An 18,824-nucleotide genomic window follows, 5' to 3' on the forward strand; every position below is an offset into this window, starting at 1 on the left:
GGGAAAAGGCAAGTGTCATTCCAAGGCCCTGTAAGGTGGGATTTGAGGACTAAAGCATGTGGATATAAAGCAGGTCTGTAATCCCCATTGTGCTGTGTCCCACTGTCCTCATAATTGAGAAAATATCCATTGTCAGTATTCACAGCACACTGGAAATTCCCCTTTCCATCAAAAATGAACAATAAATGCACATAAAATAAATGGACTTGGGTACAAGATACTTATAACAGCCTCACTCCACAAATTCTCTAGATATGGGGCCTATTTTTTGGGTTTTGTGTCTTCCTGACACAAGAAACATGAAAGGCTGGGAAGAAGATTGGGAACCATTCCCAGTGCTGTCCATGAACTGCTGACAGGATAAGCCCCCAACTCTCTGCAGCAACAAAATGCGAAGCTAAGAAACATCTGTGACTTCCAACCAGGTTCCTAGAAATGTGTTCCTATTTCTGTGGATAACCACTGCTGTGTTTCTCCTGCTCTGTGGTTCAATTATCCTTTGCCAAAGGGACAAGTAGCAGCACTTGGAGACAACAGGGCTGGCTGTGACTCTGAGAGCTGGGACAACAACAGCTTCGGGATAAATAGTGGGATAAATAAAACTCTTTTCTATTTTTAGAGCTGAATTGCAACACTCTGTGGCAGTTTGTAAGCAAAACAAGTCACGTTGCAGGCAGTGTTGTAAGCAATGTACAGCAAGAGCCCGGCAGTGGTTTGCATCACTCAAAGAATTGGGGTTTGTTTCTCAGCTGGCAAGTAGTCAGGGAAAGCATTCCTCTGGCAGCTTCCACGGGCTGAGCTGTACAGAAATGGGAATGGGCTTTAAAAACCTGAACTTAGTAAGTAAAGCAGAGCTGAAATAATTTTCATGTTCTGCTTTTCTGATTCCCATTGGGAGTGTTCAGAGTGTCTTCACTGCAGAGGTTCAAAAGCAAACCAGCAGTACTCTGGGTTTGGTTCAAACACGGATTTGTGTCCTTTTTAGCTGTGCCAGCACACTTACACCTTACTGTGACACCGAGCTGCAGGTTGGCCAGGGGATTTCACAGGTGATTTTACAGGGAGCACCCTGTGCACTCCCTACAGAAACAGGGCATGAAGTGTCTCCTCAGCCTCTTGCTCGGGAACTGCCGAGATAAATGTGACAGACACTGCACAGGACACTCAGCAGAGCCCTGCAATCGCAGCAGTTGTGCCAGAAGCAGGTCTGGGTTTGGTTTTTTTCTTTAACTCTCCAAATGGAAAAAAATCATAGAATCGTGGAATCCCAGACTGCTTTGAGCTGGAAGGGACCTTAAAGCTCATTTCATCCCATCCCCTGCCATGGGCAGGGACACCTTCCATTAGACCACTTTGCTCCTCACATCAACAGCCTGGATAAGCAGAAGCAGCTCAGAAAGGACTAGAGAGCAGCTGGGTGGTTAATGATGAACTCCATTCCAAGAAATGCACAGCATAAAATATCCACATGGTTCAATTTCCAGAGGCAGCAGGAAGGTTAATGACTAACCCCTTGGTGGCAGGGAAAAAAACAGATGGAGACAGGTAGTTCTCAGATTCCAGCAGGGATCAACCTGTGACCAATTCTCACCTTGTCAACCAGCCCAGAACACTGAGTGCCACGTCCAGTCCTTCCTTGGACATCTCCAGGGATGGGGACTCCACCACCTCCCTGGGCAACCCCTTCCAATGTCTGACCACCCTTTCCATGGAGAAATTCCTTCTGATGTCCAACCTGAACCTCCCCTGGCATGGCTTGAGGCTGTTTCCTCTTGTCCTGTCCCTTGTTCCCTGGGAGCAGAGCCCAACCCCCACCTGGCTCCCCACTCCTGTCAGGGAGTTGTAGGCACATTCTCCCAAATGAGTCCTGAAATCCCCTGTCTTATACCGTATCCATTCAAATGTGGGATGGATTACTTTAATTTTTATCTACAAGAAACCAAAGAAACTTCAATCAATATTATCCACTTCTAAACTAATGTAAGTTTATCATCAGTTTGGGATTATAAACAGCTTTTGTGCAATGCCTGACACACCCGTCCCTCACAACTGGACCAAGCTGCCCTGTCAGGCCAAACCCTTAGGCTGAAAACCGAACCAAAGTTGAAGCTGTGTGAGTAGCAAGTGTGACTTGGTACCCAAATTATTGTCTTCGTTAGTCCATGGAGGAGGCGGGTCACTGTCCCTGTTTTAAAAGGAATTAATCAACAAATGATTGGTCTGGTGACATACAGAAAACAAAATTAGAGTCCCAGATGGGCAGAGGATCACAGTGTAACGCATCAATAACTTTTCAAAGGCTTCCTCCAACACAATCTTCAATTTTCCCTGATCACAGCACGAGGCGTTTCTGTTAGTAACCAAAAACTTTTTACCATAAAGCTTTATATGAAAATAAAAGCATTTCTCCAATGACTAATGAAAGAGAAGCTGTGGCTGCCCCATCCCTGGAAGTGCCCAAGGCCAGGTTGGATGGGGCTTGGAGCAACCTGGGCTAGTGGAAGATGTCTCTGCCATAGGCAGAGAGGTGGAACTAGATGGGCTTTAAGGTCCCTTCCAACCCAAACCAGTCTGGGATTCTGTGATTCCATGATCCTATGACCCCCTTATTGCTCCTGAGCCTTGCAGCCCTTCATCACGTGAACACAGAATTTCTGTTCCTCTCACATCCCAGTTAGGGCCAACGAGGAGGAAAGGAACACCTTCCTGGAAAGGTGAACTGGCTGTTCTTCCCTGAGGGAAGGCTTCCTGGATTCCCTGCCCTGGTGGGCAGCAGAGAGCAGCAGAGTGCTGTGGGATGAGCTCCAGTGCTCCTCTGTCACCCCGTGGAGCAGGAGCATAAATAAACACACCAACACAGGGAACCTGCTTCTCGTGCAGTTGTTTAATTACAGTTGGCATTTTGTTCTGCCACGAACAATTTTTTATTAAGTTTCTGAGTAGAACAGAATTGATTTTTAATCATGCAAATGAAATACAAATTTCTTGGCAGATTTCCTGGGCCTGGACACAAGGAAGATAATTTAGGCACTGGCACGTTCAGAGAGGCTGGTGGCTGAAGTGCAGCCTGTTCCAGGCTCTGCCACCCTCCATGGAACCAAGTTCTTCCTCATGTTGAGGTGGAACTTGTTGTGGTTTAATTTATGGCCTTAAAGTGCCAGGAGGCCAGACTGAGGTGCAGGAAATAGTATGTTATGGATGGACTAAAAGCTGTAGAACTGGCCCTGAAAACTTCTTCATGGGCCAAAGCATTCCTCCTCTTTGTGCAACGATGCATTGGCTGTGCAGATACAACGCACGAATCAATAACAGCCTGACCTTGTCCTTCTGGGGATGTTATAAGCCAATATTCCTCACTGTCACAGTAATTCACTGACCATTCACGTGCATTTCACGTGGAAAGGCACGAATGACAACAATTCCAGCCTGAAGAAAGTGCCTGCATGCTCTCATCAACTTAATAGCATTTTGGCTAAATAAAATCAGATTTTATGTGTTTGTCTTTATAAAATCCCAGCAGTAGATCAGTATCTGCTTTCAAATGACGAGTCTTTCCTAAGTGGTTCCCTCTGTGGAGAACCCCGGTGGCACTGCAGAACCAATTAAAGAGAAAAAGGAGAAGGAATTCTTATTAATTATTAATTTTCTTGGGGCGTCCTGTGCAGGGCTGAGTTGGACTTCATAATTCTTGTGGGTCCCTTCCAACTCAGGGTACTCTGTGATTCTGTGACTATCTATTACCGTGATTATCATCTATTTAGGCCACGTGCCATTTGCTGTCGGGGGCTGGTTTAGCGGTCAGAAGTTGTGATTTTGCAACCAGACGTGTTTCCTAAGAAATCCCATCAGCGTCCGTGTGCCCCGTGTGAGGCGCCGTGCAGGGGCCCGACAGCGGGCGGGCGGTGTGTGGCGCTGGGCAGGCAGTGAGCGGGATAACACGGCATTCCCTGCCGGAATCATCCCTGCTGGTCCCTGTTCTCCCCCGGGGCGGTCCCCGTTCTCCCCAGAGCAGTCCCCGCTCTCGCGCCGGGCCCCCCCCGCCATCATGGCGGCCCGAAAAGGGCTCTGGGGTCCGGGAGGGAAGCGCGGCGCCCCGCCCGCACCGCGGCAGACCAAATGGGAGGGCGGTGCGGCGGTGACGTCCATGCCGAGACGCGGCGGCAGGCCGCCGCGGGCGGGCGGTGGCCCGCGGTCAAGACCGTGTGCCGTCCGCCGCCCCGCAAGCAGCCACCGCACAGCGCGTGTCGCTCCCCACCCGCAGCAATGTCGCGACGAAGCCCGCAGGAGGAGAACCTGCAGGGTAAGGTGCCGGGCCGGGGCTGGCTCCGGAGGGAACGCGCAGGGCCGCGGGCGGGGGAACGCTGCATTGCCGGTCACGGCCCGGGCACTGCGAGTTGGGGCCGCGCGGGGCCTTTCAAGGTCGCGATATTCACGATATGCGGTGGTTGAGGTACGAGGTGTGTGCGCTGCGGTACATCCCCCCACAGGGAGCCGTCCGGGCTTTGGGGAGGCCGGGCCCGTCACAGGGATCGGGGTTTGATCGGGCTGGAAACATCTGGGGCGGGCTGAAATTCCCGGGAAAGGGGCAGGTCCGGGCGGCCACTGACACGGGATCGTAGCGGGGATTTTAACGGGGCATCGCCAGCCCTCTGCTGAATTTGGCTTCAGGCTCTGAAATCTTAACAAAATTAGGGTTTCCAGGGCTGATCAGATACTTGTTAATGCTGGCCTGTGCTCCCAGAGTGTCCTGGGCTGGAATATGGGATAAACCCACTCCAGAGCCCTTCCCCGTGACTCACCTGCCCAGTTCCCATCACCTGGCGTGTGCTTTGGTCTGCTTGTGTTTCCAGCTTCGTAAAAACACAGGCTCTTTTATCTCTAAGTGATGATATCACAGCACAGCCTCACTCTGGGGAGTGTCCAGAGGAAGAGGGAAAAGAGGGAAACGTGTGAAGCACATCCACTGTGCTCCAGCTGTTACAATTCCAGTGCTCTCCCTGTTTTATCCTCCATTCCCAGCACTGTACCCAGTAAGATTTCAGCAGATAATCCTGATTTGAGCTCCAGTGGTTGTGGTTGTTCTTTGGTAACAACTTGAGCTCCCTTGAATTTCGGGGGAAAGGGTAGGGAAGGGTTTGTCTGGCTCCAGACACACCCCCAGGCATGTCACGTGGAGGGGAAAATTCCCAAACAAACCCAAACAACAACAAACCAGCTGTCAGGGAGGAGGGCTTTTGAAGAAAAACTTGGTGACCCACAGTGTGTTTATTCAGCAAGGTTTTGGTGTTTTGGCTGTTCAGGTGATGATCTTTGGATCCTCGGGTTGTTTGTGCAGATGAGGCACTTTGGCTTTGTGCTATTTCCGTGTAATTCCTGGGCCCTTAGTCTTTTCACGACCAGGATATCTGTGGTACCTTTGCTCGTCTGATATTCCTGTTCCATGCTGGATCCCTGCACTGGCTGCTCCCCTCCTGCATTCCTGTAACTGTTCTCTTTGCCATGGAATCCCAGGATGGGTTGAGTATGAAGGGACCTTGAAGACCATCCACTTCCAGCTGTTGTGGTTTTACACCCTGAGTTCTGTCCCAGTGAGCAGGAACAGCCCAAACCCCACTATCTCTGTCTCTCCCTTTCCATAGCTATTCCTTAGACATCCTTCCTGCTGTGCTCCCCAGAATTCAGGGAGTTCCCCCTGTCCTCCTCCTGTCCTTGCTGCTGCTCCCTGGGCACTGCTGGGCCTGGCCCACACGTGTTCCACGGCACAATTCCATGGGCACTTCTGTAATTCAGGTATTTTCTGTCCTCTGAGCTCGTTCATGGGGAGATGGAGGGACAGGACAATGGAGTGGCTTCCCACTGTCAGAGGGCAGGGCTACATGAGATACTGGGGAGGAATTCTTGGCTTTGAGGGTGCTGAAGCCCTGGCTCAGGTTGCCCAGAGAAGCTGTGGCTGCCCCATCCCTGGAAGTGTCCCAGGCCAGGTTGGACAGGACTTGGAGCAACCTGGGCTAGTGGAAGGTGTGTCTGCCCATGGCAGGGAGTGGAACTGGATGGGCTTTAAGGTCCCTTCCAACCCAAACCAGTCTGGGATTCTGTAAGAGAGGGAACAGCCCCAGGCCCTGCAGGGAGCTGGTCCCTGCCTAGGAGGGAGTTGTTATTGCCTCCCTGAGGAAAACAAAGCCCACGTGACAGTGTTAAATATACTGTGAGGAGCAGACACATGCCAGGCCTTGCCACGCACCCGCTGTTGCTTCACAGCAACACCTACAAACAGCACTGGGAAAGGCTGAACAAAACAGTCCCTGGGCTCTGCAGCCCAAAATAATTTCAATAAGTGAATAAATGAGCTTTGGCAGCAAAAGACCTTGAGATTATTTTGTTTGGCTGCCACCTATGGTAAGCAATAAAAATGAAATATAACCCAAAATAAAAGATCTTCAGCTGCAGAGGGAGACAGAATGCACTGAACAGCTGCTCCCCAGCCTGTGAGCCTTCCCAGCTCGCTCCCAGCTCCCCTGCTCTCCGGCATTCCATGGTGTTTATGAGCAGGGAGGCAGGGCTGGCACTGTGTGTCCCTGTGCTGTCACCCTGGGCAGGAGCACCAGGGTTGGTGCTCCCAGGTCCCCCCAAAACCCCTCCGGTCACTCGGGCTCAGTTTTCCTTCTGCCGAGCAGGGTCCTGGGTGGAACTGCACTTCAGCAGCAACGGGAATGGCAGTGGGAGCTCTGCCTCCTCGGGGAGCCAGGAGCAAGTGCCAGCCTCCCTCTCCATCCACAACGGGGACATGGAGAAGATCCTGCTGGATGCCCAGCACGAGTCAGGCAGGAGCAGCTCCAGGGAGAGCTCCCACTGTGACAGGTGAGCAGGGCTTTGCTGGGCACAGGGAAGGTCATGGACAAGGGCACCTGGTGTCCCAGGCACAAACACAGAAATGTCCATGTGTGTGTATTTACATGTGTTCATGTGTGTGTATTTACATGTGTCCGTGTGTGTGTGTTTACATGTGTCCATGTATTTACATGTGTCCATGTATGTGTGTTTACATGTGTCCATGTGTGTGTATTTACATGTGTCCATGTATTTACATGTGTCCGTGTGTGTGCACAGAGGGAGGTTTCCTGTCTAAAGGTTGGTATTTAAATGTTAGGACACAGGGTGGTGCCTGGGGCAGGGAAAGGGGACAAAGTGCACAAAACAGATTTCCAGGAGTGTCACACAACAACTCAGCCCTGGGGCAGGTGGTCAGACAGTGTCAGTAATTCATTGACTGCATTTTGGTGGAAATTCCAGGACTCAACCAGACAGTGGGATGCAGAACTGCTTGGTCTCACCTGGCTTGTTTGGATTAAATTCAAACCCCTCTGATACCCCTCGTTTGCTGCCCATTGTTATGGTGTAAGTGCTCTGGGGAGCAGGAATCTGGGCAGAGTGTTGGAAATCAAAGAAAATTGACTGTGATGGGTTGTGGCACCCACTGACAGATCCCTTAGGTCATGGTCAGGGCACTTGGGGACAACGTGCACATCACTGCCCTGAGTGGCTGTTGGTGCAGGAACTGTGTCATGGAAAACTTAATGATCCTTCCTTCCCTTTGCTTCTGTTTTCCTCCAGCCCTCCTCGTTCCCAGACCCCTCAGGACAGTCACAGAGCTCTGGAGATAGAGAGTCACAGCAGTGGGGAAAAGAACAGCTTCCAGGTAAAAACCTCACCTTGCTTTGGGAGAGGGAAGTTCTCACTCTCAGAGGATGTTGGGAAGGAACAGGGAGAGCTGCTGAAGCAGAGACTTCCATAACTCAGAATAACTTGGGAGATCCAGGGTGGGAGTGTTTGTTCCTGACTTTTGTGGATATTTTGGTTTGGTTTTTTCAATCTGTAACTGATTTTTCAGAAGGATTTCCCCTCCCCCTTTGGCTGCCAGCTGGGTACATTTCCTGCATCCCCCACAAAAAAATTGTGTTTAAATGCACCTTCACCAGTTTATTAGGAATGAAAAAGCAGCATCAAGAATTTCTGGAGTTGTTTAAATGTGGCAGCCAATAACAGACAACTTCCAAGCCCTGCCATGGGATTCCAGGTTTTTTAACACCTGGTACTTAACCTGAATGCTGCTTTGGAAAACTCAGTTATTTCTGATTTCATTTGGTATGTTTGTTTATACACTTGCAAGGAGAGTGAGTAAATATGTTTGAGACAAGAGTGGAGGAAAGCTTGCGTACATGAACCATAACAGGCTGAAATCTGAAGTCTGCAGTGTAATAAATTAGCTTTTAATATGAAAAACATAAATTACAAAACATTTTGAGGAGGGAAGTATTTAAAGGAAGTGAATTTCCCCATCATCTCTCCAGCTCCTGCAGGACTCCAAGGACCCACCTTTAGGTAGCTAAAAATGGTACTGGAAATGATTATTTTTATTTTATATTTTCAGAAACACCCCTCAGCTGTTTCAAGATCATTATTTAGATTGAAAACAAAAAATCCCAAGTTAGAAAGCCATCAGAATTCCAGCTGCCTGGGCAGTTTTATTTCGATCCTCTGTGTGTGTGTGTGTGTGCATCAAGAGCTGTCTGAATTCTGGGAGCAGGATCTATTTTTATCTCCAGGCCTTGGCTGCATGGAATGGAGCTGTGCTGAGCCAGGAGCTCTGCTCTTACTCAGCATTTTTGCTGGGATTCACCTGACAGCAAAGCCATGTTTTTTGAGGATTTATTCCCTGCACAGGTGTGAGCACAGCCCTGGGTGCCACCTGGCCACCTAGGATGGCCCCAAAGCCAGGAAGATTCACACGACTGGAATTATTCCCTTGTAGGAGCTTGACAAGGAGCTTCAGTGGCACCTGCCCAGCTCTGAGCATGGGCAGGAAAACCCTCTGCCCAGGGTCCATCAGACTTGGGAGCTTGGAAAAGGCAGGAAACCCATCTGCCCAGTGTCCATCAGACCTGGGGATATTTTCGATCCCGTGTGTAAGGATTAAATGCAGGGCTCTGGCATTTCACTGCCAGGGCAGCCTTTACTTGATCAGATATGGGATATGGATACGGGATATGGAACATGGTCTTTGCCATTCACATCCCACTCTGGGGATGGATCTCCCTGCTCCCCATCTTGCTCTGGGATCTGAATACTTCGATAGAAGTGGAATGGGAATGGATAGGAGGGCTGAGTGTCAGAGCTGACCTAGGGAATGGTCCTGGAAGCAGAGCAGGAGCTTTGGCAGCTCGCAGCTGCCCTGTGTCCAAGCACTGTTTGATGGTGTATCTGTTCCAGTCCGAGGAGGATTTCCTGGAGAGGAGGAGGGAGGTGGAGCGGCTGCTGCGGCGGAACGCGGACTGGATCTGGGACTGGTCCAGCCGGCCTGAGAACATCCCCCCCAAGTGAGTGCTGGCACAGCCCCTGTGTGGGCCTCCTGCAGCTTTTCCTGCCCCAGGCCTGAGCACAGATCTCTCACTGCTGGGCCTGTGCTTTCCTCCCCAATCCCAGGGAATTCCTCTTCAAGCACCCCCGGCGCACAGCCACCCTCAGCATGAGGAACACCAGTGTCATGAAGAAGGGGGGGATATTCTCTGCAGAATTCCTGAAGGTTTTCCTCCCATCCCTGCTGCTTTCTCACCTGCTGGCCATTGGACTGGGGTAAGGTTCAATTTAAAAAAAAAGTAGATTTTTTTTTACCTGTTTTCTGTCAGGCCTGATTCAGATTCCCAATTCCCTCTTTGTCCAAGAGAGGAGTAACTTTTTCTCTGAAGGGGGGGCAGATGGTTATTCAGGAAGTGCTTCCTGCCTCTGGTATTGCTGGATGGTTCCAAGTTTTCCTTTGCTTTCCTCACTAGTTGGGAATTTCTCAAAACAATTAAGGGGCAGTGAAACGAGTTTTGTACATTGGAGCCGTAGTTACACAACACTTGGCTCCACTGGAGATGAGACTTTTAATCTCACAACTAATGGCAAAGGGCAAAAATAGTATTTGATAGATTTTAAGGTTCCACTGACACCTGCAAGGGATGGGAGACACAAAAAAAAATGAGGACTTGGGTTTTTTTTATGATTTGGGGTTTAGAAAGAGCTCCAGGACACAGAAACTGACCCTTACCAAGGAAGTTGAGGGTGAGGGGATGAAGGAGGTGGAGGGACAGAGGGGACTCTGCCCAAATCTCCCATGGTCCCCACAGTGTCCCCGGCATCGTTCAGGATGGGAAGGGCACAGGTTTTCTTCCTGCACAAAGTCAGGATCTCAGCCACATAATCCTGTAAAAGGAACATCAAACTTACTCAGTCCTTCCAAAAGGAACCTGTAACTGCCAGAGACAATTAAAGCATGATGGAAGTTTGGGGCTAAGTGCTGGGCCCTAGAGCTGGGGAGTGGTACCAGACCAGGGTCAGTCACTGGGGTGAGGACTGAGCTCCAGAGCAGTTGATTTCCCTGCTTAACCTGCTGGGAATTCCAGAGGCATTGACCTGGTGAGGGGGGTGTTTCTTGTGTGCTGTACTTTGTGTCAGTGACTCGCAGCCCTCGCTGATCTGACCGTGTGTTCCCACCCCCAGGATTTACATCGGGAGGCGCCTGACGACCACAGCTTCCAGCAGCTCGTTTTAGGGCACCCGGAATCCTGGGATGGGAGCGGAGCAGACTCACCTGGAGCGCAGGAGGTGCAGAGCCGGGAGGGGGAGCTGGTCGTGGCACCGTCGTCGTGTGTGTCCTGTCCGTGTCCTGTTTTAGTTTAGTCTAACGAGTGAGAAGGGCTCCCGTGTCATATAGAGCCGCCTGGATCAATCCCTTCTGGATCAATCCCCTCAGCACGTGGCAGATGCTGTAACGTCCCTTAGTGCTTTGTAGTGAAGTACCTGAGAATTAGAGCTACTCAGTGTTTAAATCAATCCCAGCTTTAACCAGCCCTTGGGAGGGGTGAGTGTCCATCCTGCCCCTCGTGCCTGTGGGTGGGAATGTTGCCACTGCTCCTGCAGTCCTGACAGGGAGGGATCAGCCCAAACAACGTGTGGCCTTATGGACTGATACGGGAATTCCGAGGAGCTGTTCCCTGCCCTGGGGCAGCTTCTCCTCAGGTAGATGTTGCTTAGTTCACTTTGGTGTGAGGTGTGAAGTGTTGAGACACAGAGGGAAGAGATGAGCACGTGGGTAAAAGTCCATCAGTTTGTCCTAGTTCAGAGGTAGAGTTTGGATTTAGTGCCTAATAAAGAGCTGCTTTTGCCAGGACATTTATTTAACCCCATCACTGGTTCCCAGCTGTACCTACCGCAGGCTGGCGCTTCACAGGCTTTATCTGTCAAGTAGTAAATCTGCACCAAACACCCCAGCCCTGGGCACATGTTCCCAGGGTGGCTTCTCCTTGGTTTTTACTGATGCAATGCCTTTTCCTTCAGTGATTTTACCTTATTTAATGAGAAAATGAATGTTTGCCAAAATACCATGTTTTATATATTTAAATAAAAAGGTTCCTGGTGAACTCAGAGTTTCCTCGTTCCTTTTTCTCTACCAGTGAAAGGGGCTGACAAGGCTCTTTGCCTCCAGACATGAGTTTCACACTGGTCACTTCACAACTGACACAAAAATCAGAAGTTTCTATAGAAACAGCTTCAGACCAGTCTTGCATGTGGCTCTGCTGTCAGCAGGCACCCCCCCACCCCTGGCCCTGCTGGCTCCTCCCTGCTCAGGCACAGAGGGCTCAGAGGTACTTACACATTTCATGCTTCCTCGTTCTTCATTCATCTAGATTTTAATTAGAATTTCATGGTATAATTATCACTGAGGGGCTGAGCCCACTCAGTCCTGGATCTGCAGTGAGTGAATGCAGTTCCAAAGCTCTGGCATGGGGGGCTCTGCTTGAAGCCACTGGGCTGAAACAGAACCTGGGACTGGCCAAGGTTGGGAGGGACCTTAAAGCCCACCTGGTTCCAATCCCCATGCCCTTCTACCATCCACCAGACCAGGCTGCTCCACTGGGCAGCAATTCTATCATTCTGACACTAAGATCTGGTTTAAGGTAAAATGAAAAGGATAAAATTCCATGAATAGTCAAAAACTATTTAATTGAAAGTGGTACAAGCAAACAGAATTGGAATAGGAGATTCCATCATATCCTTCCCTTTACTCACATTCCACTTGTATTTGCTGAAAAAACAGATCCAGCCCAGCCAGCACTGCTGTGTCCTGGAGCAGGGGAAGCAGCCCTGGCCCCTCCACACCAACCATCCCAACTTGAAACGCACCCTCAGTTGGCCAATTCCCTCACACACAAAGGAAACATCATCAAAACACAGGGAGCACAGCCAGGTAAACATTTAAAATTTATTAAACTTTTTGGTCAAAAGAACTGAACAATTATGTACAACCCCACGGATCGGCTCGAGCAGGCATTGGGAACGCGGTCGGATTAACGGCTCAGACCCCCCCATTCCACATCTCAGGAGTTCCAAAGTGTCACAACCAAGTACAGTATAGGACTGAGTGAATTGAACCTTTCTCTGTAGAACCTCAGGGTTTGTCCTTCCCACCTTCCGGGGACCCTCTGGCTCAGGGGTGGTACCGGGAGGGGTGGGATGGCCACGGTTTGCTCTTGGGAGCGTAACACACCTTCCTTCCAGGGAAAACGGAGTGTAAACCACACTTGGGGCTGCCTGGGGGAAGCTGGGGGCTCTGGGAAAACATTCCCAGGCTGCAGGCACATGGCAGAGGGCAGGCTCTGGCCGTTCGGGGCTGCTGGACGTGCCTGCGGCTCGTCCGGGGGAGGGGGATGTGATTTAGGCCTCTTTGGAAGAAAGAAAACAAAAAAAAGAAAAAGTACCTAAGGCTTAAAACAAGTTGGGCAGGAGAGTCCCAGCAGCTGCTGTCACACCAGCTGTGCTCGGGGTGTCCAACATCTGCCCTGGGCACAACCTGGGCCCGGTCTGGAACTGCAGGGGACACACAAGGTACTGTGCCAAACACTTAAAATAAACTGTTCCCTTCATGACAAGAACTTAAAAGGTTAAAAACCATAATGCACGTCAGTTCTGCCTCTGGCTGAGGGGGGGATGCACCACAGAAGCTGCATTTTTATCCTCAGGGCAGAGAAGTGTCGATGTTTCGGTTCCCTCCGTGCAAGGCCGACACTTGGTTAAGGCTGTGGATGTTTCTAGGACCCTTTCCATCTCCTACTCGGCACACACAGAGCCTTGGACAACAAATCCAGTGCAACTCCAACTCTATGACAATGCCATGGAAACTCTAAATTTAGAATCTGAAATACTACACAAAAAAGTTCGTATTAGTCTGCCAAAAACTCGGTGTTTTGGGGCAAACCCTGTCAGAGGTGCCACCAGGACTGTTCTGCACCAGCTCAGGACATGCAATACAAAAAGAAGACTGAATACATCCCTTCAGCTTTAAAAACACGTTTGATAGGCTGTTATTTATTAAGTGGTTTACACCAGAAGGTGTGGTTATAGATACAGTTGGTGAGTAAATAGTCATGGACACCTGCCTAGAACCCAACTCAAGCCCTACCTAAGTGATCAAGGTCAGACCCTGCGCTGGCTCCAGGCCTGAGGAATGTGTACAGGCATCAAGCACAAGAAATGTTCTGAAAGGCCCAAATATTACAGCAGAGAGAGCGAGAAATTACACTTTTATGACAACCTTTTCTTCTCGGGTGTTAAATTTTTTGGTCTATAAACTGGAAAGAAGGCTCAGACGTCAATAAATACATTTGTTTTGTGTTGGCCTCACTGAGCACTGTCCATCAATTCTGCCTGGGGAGGCTCCTCCCCGAAAGCCGCCGGGCGCTCACCCCCCGCCGAAGGCAGAACCACTCCAGGGACTCAAAGCCAGGCCAGATCCTCTCCGTTAGCTCAAGGGAAGTAAGTGCATCAATGTTCTTCACTGGTAGGACAACAAGGCCTTCTGTTACAGATAAACAACTGAGCTGAACTATGCGAGACGAGACTCTGTCCACGGGCAGCCATCCCTAGTTAATCTTGTCCTGGAATAAATACAAGTTATTGGTGGCAGCTACGGCGATGAAGTTCTCCGTGGGGTGCCATGCTGTGTGGAGAATCTTCTTGTTGAAGTCCAGACTGTCAACGCTTATTTCGTCCTTCTTCCTCTTCCCCCCTGTGCACACTTTGCGTGGCTTTAGGATGGCACGGGATTTGCTGCTCTCCCTGGAGGCCTCGAGAGTCGTGTCCCGGCGCGTGTTCCGGTCAAACATCCTGAAGAAGTTGTTGTAAGATCCAGTCATGATTGTACTGGTGAAGAGCAGAAGAAAGGTAGATCTTGTCAGGTCTCCAGAAATAATATTCCCCCCTCCTCTCTCACACATGAGGTCACTGTCAGGCCAAGCTCATGGCCAGTCCATTACACTCTGCCAGATGGACACCTCTGCTCAATTCCTCTGGGACTGCAGCACTGCTCCCACTGCACCACTTCCTCTTCCAGGTGTTGCCCTGCTCTCCCCATCCTGCCACTGGCAGTTGGCTGCAGTTTAATTCTTTGTTCATCTTTACAGGAGCAAAGCAGGTTTTCCTAGTGCGACTTCATCCCCTTATCCCACAGCAACAAAACCGACAGACTGCTTTGGACTGGAAGGGACCTTAAAGACCAACCATGGGCAGGGACACCTTCCACTAGCCCAGGTTGCTCCAAGCCCCATCCAACCTGGCCTTGAACACTTCCAGGGATGGGGCAGCCACAGCTTCTCTGGGCAACCTGTGCCAGGGCCTCACCACCCTCACAGGGAAGGATTCCTTCCCAATATCCCATCTGACCCTGCCCTCTGGCATTGGGAGGCCATTCCCCCTTGTCCAGTCACTCCAAGCCCTTGTAAATAGTCTCTCTCCTTCTTTCCTGCCAGCTCCTTCAGGCCCTGGAAGGCTACAATTAGGTCACCCCAAAGCTTCTCTCTTCCAGCCTGATCAATCCCAATTCTCTCAGCCTTTCCTCACAGCAGAGCTGCTCCATCCCTCTGATCATCCTGGTGCCTCCTCTGGACTCGCTCCAGCGGCTCCATGTCCTTCCTGTGCTGGGCCCCAGAGCTGGAGGCAGCTCTGCAGGTGGAGTCTCACAGAGCAGAGGGGCAGAAATCCCACTGCCAAATTTGTTTGTGTAAACCTAGTGCTCCAGTGGGATTTCTCCCCTCAGTAACTCGGAGCCACCTGCAGCCTCATTCTGAGTAACCAACTTTGGAAGCCCAACTCCTGATGCTGAGGGAACCCCAGCCCCTTTTCCTCACCTGTCCAAACCGTTCCAGCAGCACTCGAACTTGTCGAAGATGCAGTCGTTCTCGTACAGGGAGCACAGTTTGCTGCGGAGGTACTCGTGCACCTTGGGGACACGAAATGGGGGTTGGACACAGAAGCAGAGGAAAATGGGGAAAAGGGATGGTTCAGAAGAGGTGAACATGTACCTGATAGGTCTCTACAGGCCTGTTCTCCATGTTGAGGTCCCACACCTTGACAGACAGGTAGTCCCTTGTCATCATGTATCGCCCGTTGTGGCTGAATTTCACATCGGATATCGATGATATTATTTCTGAAAAAAATGACCTGCTGCTAGGATCTTCAGGTTCCTCAAAAACTGCAGAGAGAAGACACAGTTCCAGGTGAAACCAACACCAGGGCTTACAGCTTCTAACATTTTTCAGTATTGGAAAATTTTAAATCAATTACTAGTTTCTTTTTGAAGAAAATAGATACTTTTGAAGAAAATAGATACTTTTTAGCAATAATCTTTTTTAAAGCAGTGTTGTGCTCTAGGCCATCAGATTGACCATGTGCATCTCCAACACTCAACTACAGCACAGCTCCAGCAAAGCACAACTCACAGGTCTTGGGGATCAGCCAGAGGAAAAAGGTTAAAACCAGCACGTTGGTACAGTAAACAGCACACCTGATCTGCACATCCCATGGAAGAGGAGCAGATGGGAACAGCAGCATCCCAAACACAAGGAGAGCATGGGCAGTGTACTACTTCTCTTTAGACCTGAACCAACACTGTTCTAAACACCCCACTGAAATGTGAGCAGCTACACTTGGAACATTTTGTGTGGATTTAAAGAGCAGATCAAGACACGTTGTTTAAATCCAAGAGTCACCCTCTGGAATCAGCATTTCCTGACCCAGGCTACCCAGAACTTGCTCTTTTTTGACAGACCCCTTGTAACAGGAGGTGACTGAGTCACAAGCAGCTAAAAATAAAGTGCATTTAAGTGATTTAACGCAACACTGAACTGAATCAATGAAGTGGCCTCGCATTCTCCGCTTCCTATTGCACAAATACTTCCTTCCAGCACCAAGAAAACTCTCTCTGCACTGCAGGAAGCTGACCTGAAACTGTCAGTGTGTCAACCCACAGGGCTGATAAACCACAGCTCTCGCAGGAGGGAACAGGGAACACACAGCTGTGTACAGGGCAGGGAACAGGGAACACACAGCTGTGTACAGGGCAGGGAACAGGGATCCTTAGGACTTCCACAGCAATGCCGTCCTTCCTCACTTAGACGAGTTTTCATGGCTCAGCAGCCTAAGGAACATTCACCTTGAACCCCTGGCCACCTGCAGTGTATATCCCAAGGACTAATCCCAGTTTCTAACACCCAAAGGTGGATGAACTGCTCTGAACCGGCCTGTGATGAGCAGATACTTTAAGAGGCACCAAAGCTGAGCGTGGCCAGAAGAAAGGTGTCGCTGGTGCCCAAAGCACTTTCTCCCATCAGTTTATGAGGCAAAAATGGGCAAAGAGGAGCAGAGCCAGGTGGTCCATTGCCTCCTGCCCCCCTTGTACCCGGTGGTGGCCTAGAACGAGACAAGGCACCCGTTCTGTCCCCGACCCCGCTGTGGCCCAGCAGGACCCAGGTGACCCCGTGCCCCCCGTGCAGGGGGTGTGTGTCACTCACACTTGGAGTGGCGGTCGCAGAGGGCCGAGGAGCGCATGTCGCACAGGCGGATGGTGCCCTTGCTGCTGCTGTACACGAACACGTTGCACTGCTGCGGGTGGAACTCGGCCGCCGTGATCACCTCCGTCAGCTCCTCCATGTTGGCCGGCTTGATGTCCACGATGTCTGGGACGGCTGGTAAAGGCAGGGAACGGCTCGCATTTGACCCCTTCCGGCAGGGAATTGGTGACAAGTGTTGGAAATGCCATGGCAGGAGCTTTAACTTCTGCCGTGTGCAAGGCACACGAAGTAAAGTGGAGCCTAGAGAAGTCTGGATTTCACAGATCACAGAATCCCAGAATGGTCTGGGTTGGAAGGGGGACCAGGTTGTTCCAAGCCCTGTCCAACCTGGCCTTGAACAATTCCAGGGATGGGGCAGCCACAGCTTCTCTGGGCAACTTGTGCCAGGGCCTCACCACCCTCCCAGGGAAGGATTTCTTCCCAATATCCCACCTATCCCACTGCCAGAGGGCAGTGGGAAGCCATTCCCCTTTTGTCTATCATCACACACTCCTGTAAAAAGTCCCTCTCCATCTTTCTCCATCTGAAATCTAAGACCTGGACAATTTTAGACTCTCAGATTCACAGAATATCCCACAAGGATCATCAAAGTCCAAAAAGTCCTCTCAAGCCTCCTTCTTAATGCTTCCTATTGAACACCAAACATACCTCATCTCTTTACCTAGAACTTTAGAAAACGACCTAAAACTTTACAAGATTACCTCTTTAGAAGACAGTACTTCTGTAACTTTTGTTTTACTGCAGATTTGTTGATGTAAAACACAGTTAGTTTTGGACACACAGGTTTGCAAAAAGATCTGAAAATTCTTTCTGCAGTTAATGAAATCATGTGACATGGAAAAATATTGAAATCTGTTTTTTTTTAAGAGAAGTGTCACTTGGTTAAGAGACCTTAAACTTTGGAAACAAGTAACACAGTAAGAAAAGATCTGGTTTTCAAGTCTGGCAACTCTCATTTAAGTTGATTGATCTTCACAAATTAAGGATGCTCCTGCAATTCCTCAGTTTCTCCTTAGAACACACTCTGTGGTATTTTACTGATGGCTTTCTATTGGAAGCACACTTGCCCTCAGGAATGACTGATCTTTCCAACACCTGCTTTCACTGCATTACACCTCCACACTTACAAATCCTGTTTGAATCCCTGGATTCAAACACCCACTCTAATTAATACCATTAAAGCGATTCTCTCAAACACAGCCAGCTGAGCTGTACCAGGTGTGCCCCGAAGACACCAAAGGATACTAAAACTCCTGTTTGTGATTTCCAGGTGCCAGAGGTTGATCCGGAGGTCATCTGCAGACAGGTACGTGGCGTAGTCGCTGTTGACGGAGATGGAGTTGATGTGGTACGTGTGCGCGTTCGCAAATATCCTGCGGGGACTCGCCTCCACCATCAGGTCCATGGGCTTCAGGGTTGGCACCTGCACAGAGAAACGCCACTCACTGTGGGCAGAGAACTCATTCCTGATCCACAAGAGATTAATGAGAGTCACCAAATCGTTTAGGTTAGAGAAGACCTTCAAGACTGAGTCCATTTCCCCAGCACTGCCAAGGCCACCAATAACCCGTGTCCCCAAGTGCCACATCCACACACCTTTTAAATCTCTCCAGGGATGGGGACTCCACCACTGCCCTGGGCAGCTGTGCCAGGCCTGGACAACCTTTTGGGGAAGAAATTTTTTGTAACATCCAACCTGACTCTCCCCTGGCACAGCTTGAGGCTGTTTCCTCTCATCCTGTTCCCTGGCAGCAGAGCCTGCACCCCCCCTCCAGCTCCCCCCTCCTGTCAGGGAGTTGCAGAGAGTGAGAAGGTCCCCCCTGAGCCTCCTTTTCTCCAGGCTGAGCCCCCCCAGCTCCCTCAGCCAATCCTGGTGCTCCA

At 50.2% G+C, this 18,824-nt stretch overlaps 2 protein-coding genes across 2 annotated transcripts in view; one reads left to right on the plus strand and one right to left on the minus strand.

The window, feature by feature from the left end:
* Nucleotides 1–4,252: 4,252 nt before the first annotated feature.
* BNIP3 (BCL2 interacting protein 3) lies at nt 4,253–11,459 on the plus strand. The gene is made up of 6 exons (XM_029962032.1): nt 4,253–4,300; nt 6,675–6,858; nt 7,612–7,696; nt 9,268–9,374; nt 9,481–9,630; nt 10,540–11,459. The coding sequence occupies exons 1-6, from the start codon at nt 4,264–4,266 to the stop codon at nt 10,589–10,591; spliced, it is 615 nt and encodes a 204-aa protein (XP_029817892.1). The 5' UTR covers nt 4,253–4,263; the 3' UTR covers nt 10,592–11,459.
* An 828-nt stretch (nt 11,460–12,287) lies between these two features.
* The window catches only part of PPP2R2D (protein phosphatase 2 regulatory subunit Bdelta), a 12,286-nt gene continuing 5,749 nt past the window's right edge, over nt 12,288–18,824 (minus strand). Inside the window, exons 5-9 of the mRNA XM_029962030.1 lie at nt 18,189–18,366; nt 16,884–17,048; nt 15,396–15,565; nt 15,222–15,313; nt 12,288–14,238 (exon numbers count right to left, since the gene is read on the minus strand). Of these exons, the coding sequence (XP_029817890.1) occupies nt 13,959–14,238; nt 15,222–15,313; nt 15,396–15,565; nt 16,884–17,048; nt 18,189–18,366 (885 nt within the window). The 3' untranslated portion in view covers nt 12,288–13,958. The remainder of the gene's footprint in view (nt 14,239–15,221; nt 15,314–15,395; nt 15,566–16,883; nt 17,049–18,188; nt 18,367–18,824) is intronic.

Source organism: Manacus vitellinus, unplaced genomic scaffold (assembly GCF_001715985.3).
Source record: "Manacus vitellinus isolate BGI_N305 unplaced genomic scaffold, ASM171598v3 scaffold_40_pilon, whole genome shotgun sequence".
Lineage (NCBI taxonomy): Eukaryota > Metazoa > Chordata > Aves > Passeriformes > Pipridae > Manacus > Manacus vitellinus.

Bases quoted from the DNA above. Each gene is read 5' to 3' on its own strand.
- BNIP3 (XM_029962032.1), top strand. From the start codon at position 4,264: ATGTCGCGACGAAGCCCGCAGGAGGAGAACCTGCAGG. The intron at 7,697-9,267 runs GTAAAAACCTCA...TATCTGTTCCAG, and splicing joins GGGAAAAGAACAGCTTCCAG to TCCGAGGAGGATTTCCTGGA. The intron at 9,631-10,539 runs GTAAGGTTCAAT...TCCCACCCCCAG, and splicing joins CTGCTGGCCATTGGACTGGG to GATTTACATCGGGAGGCGCC.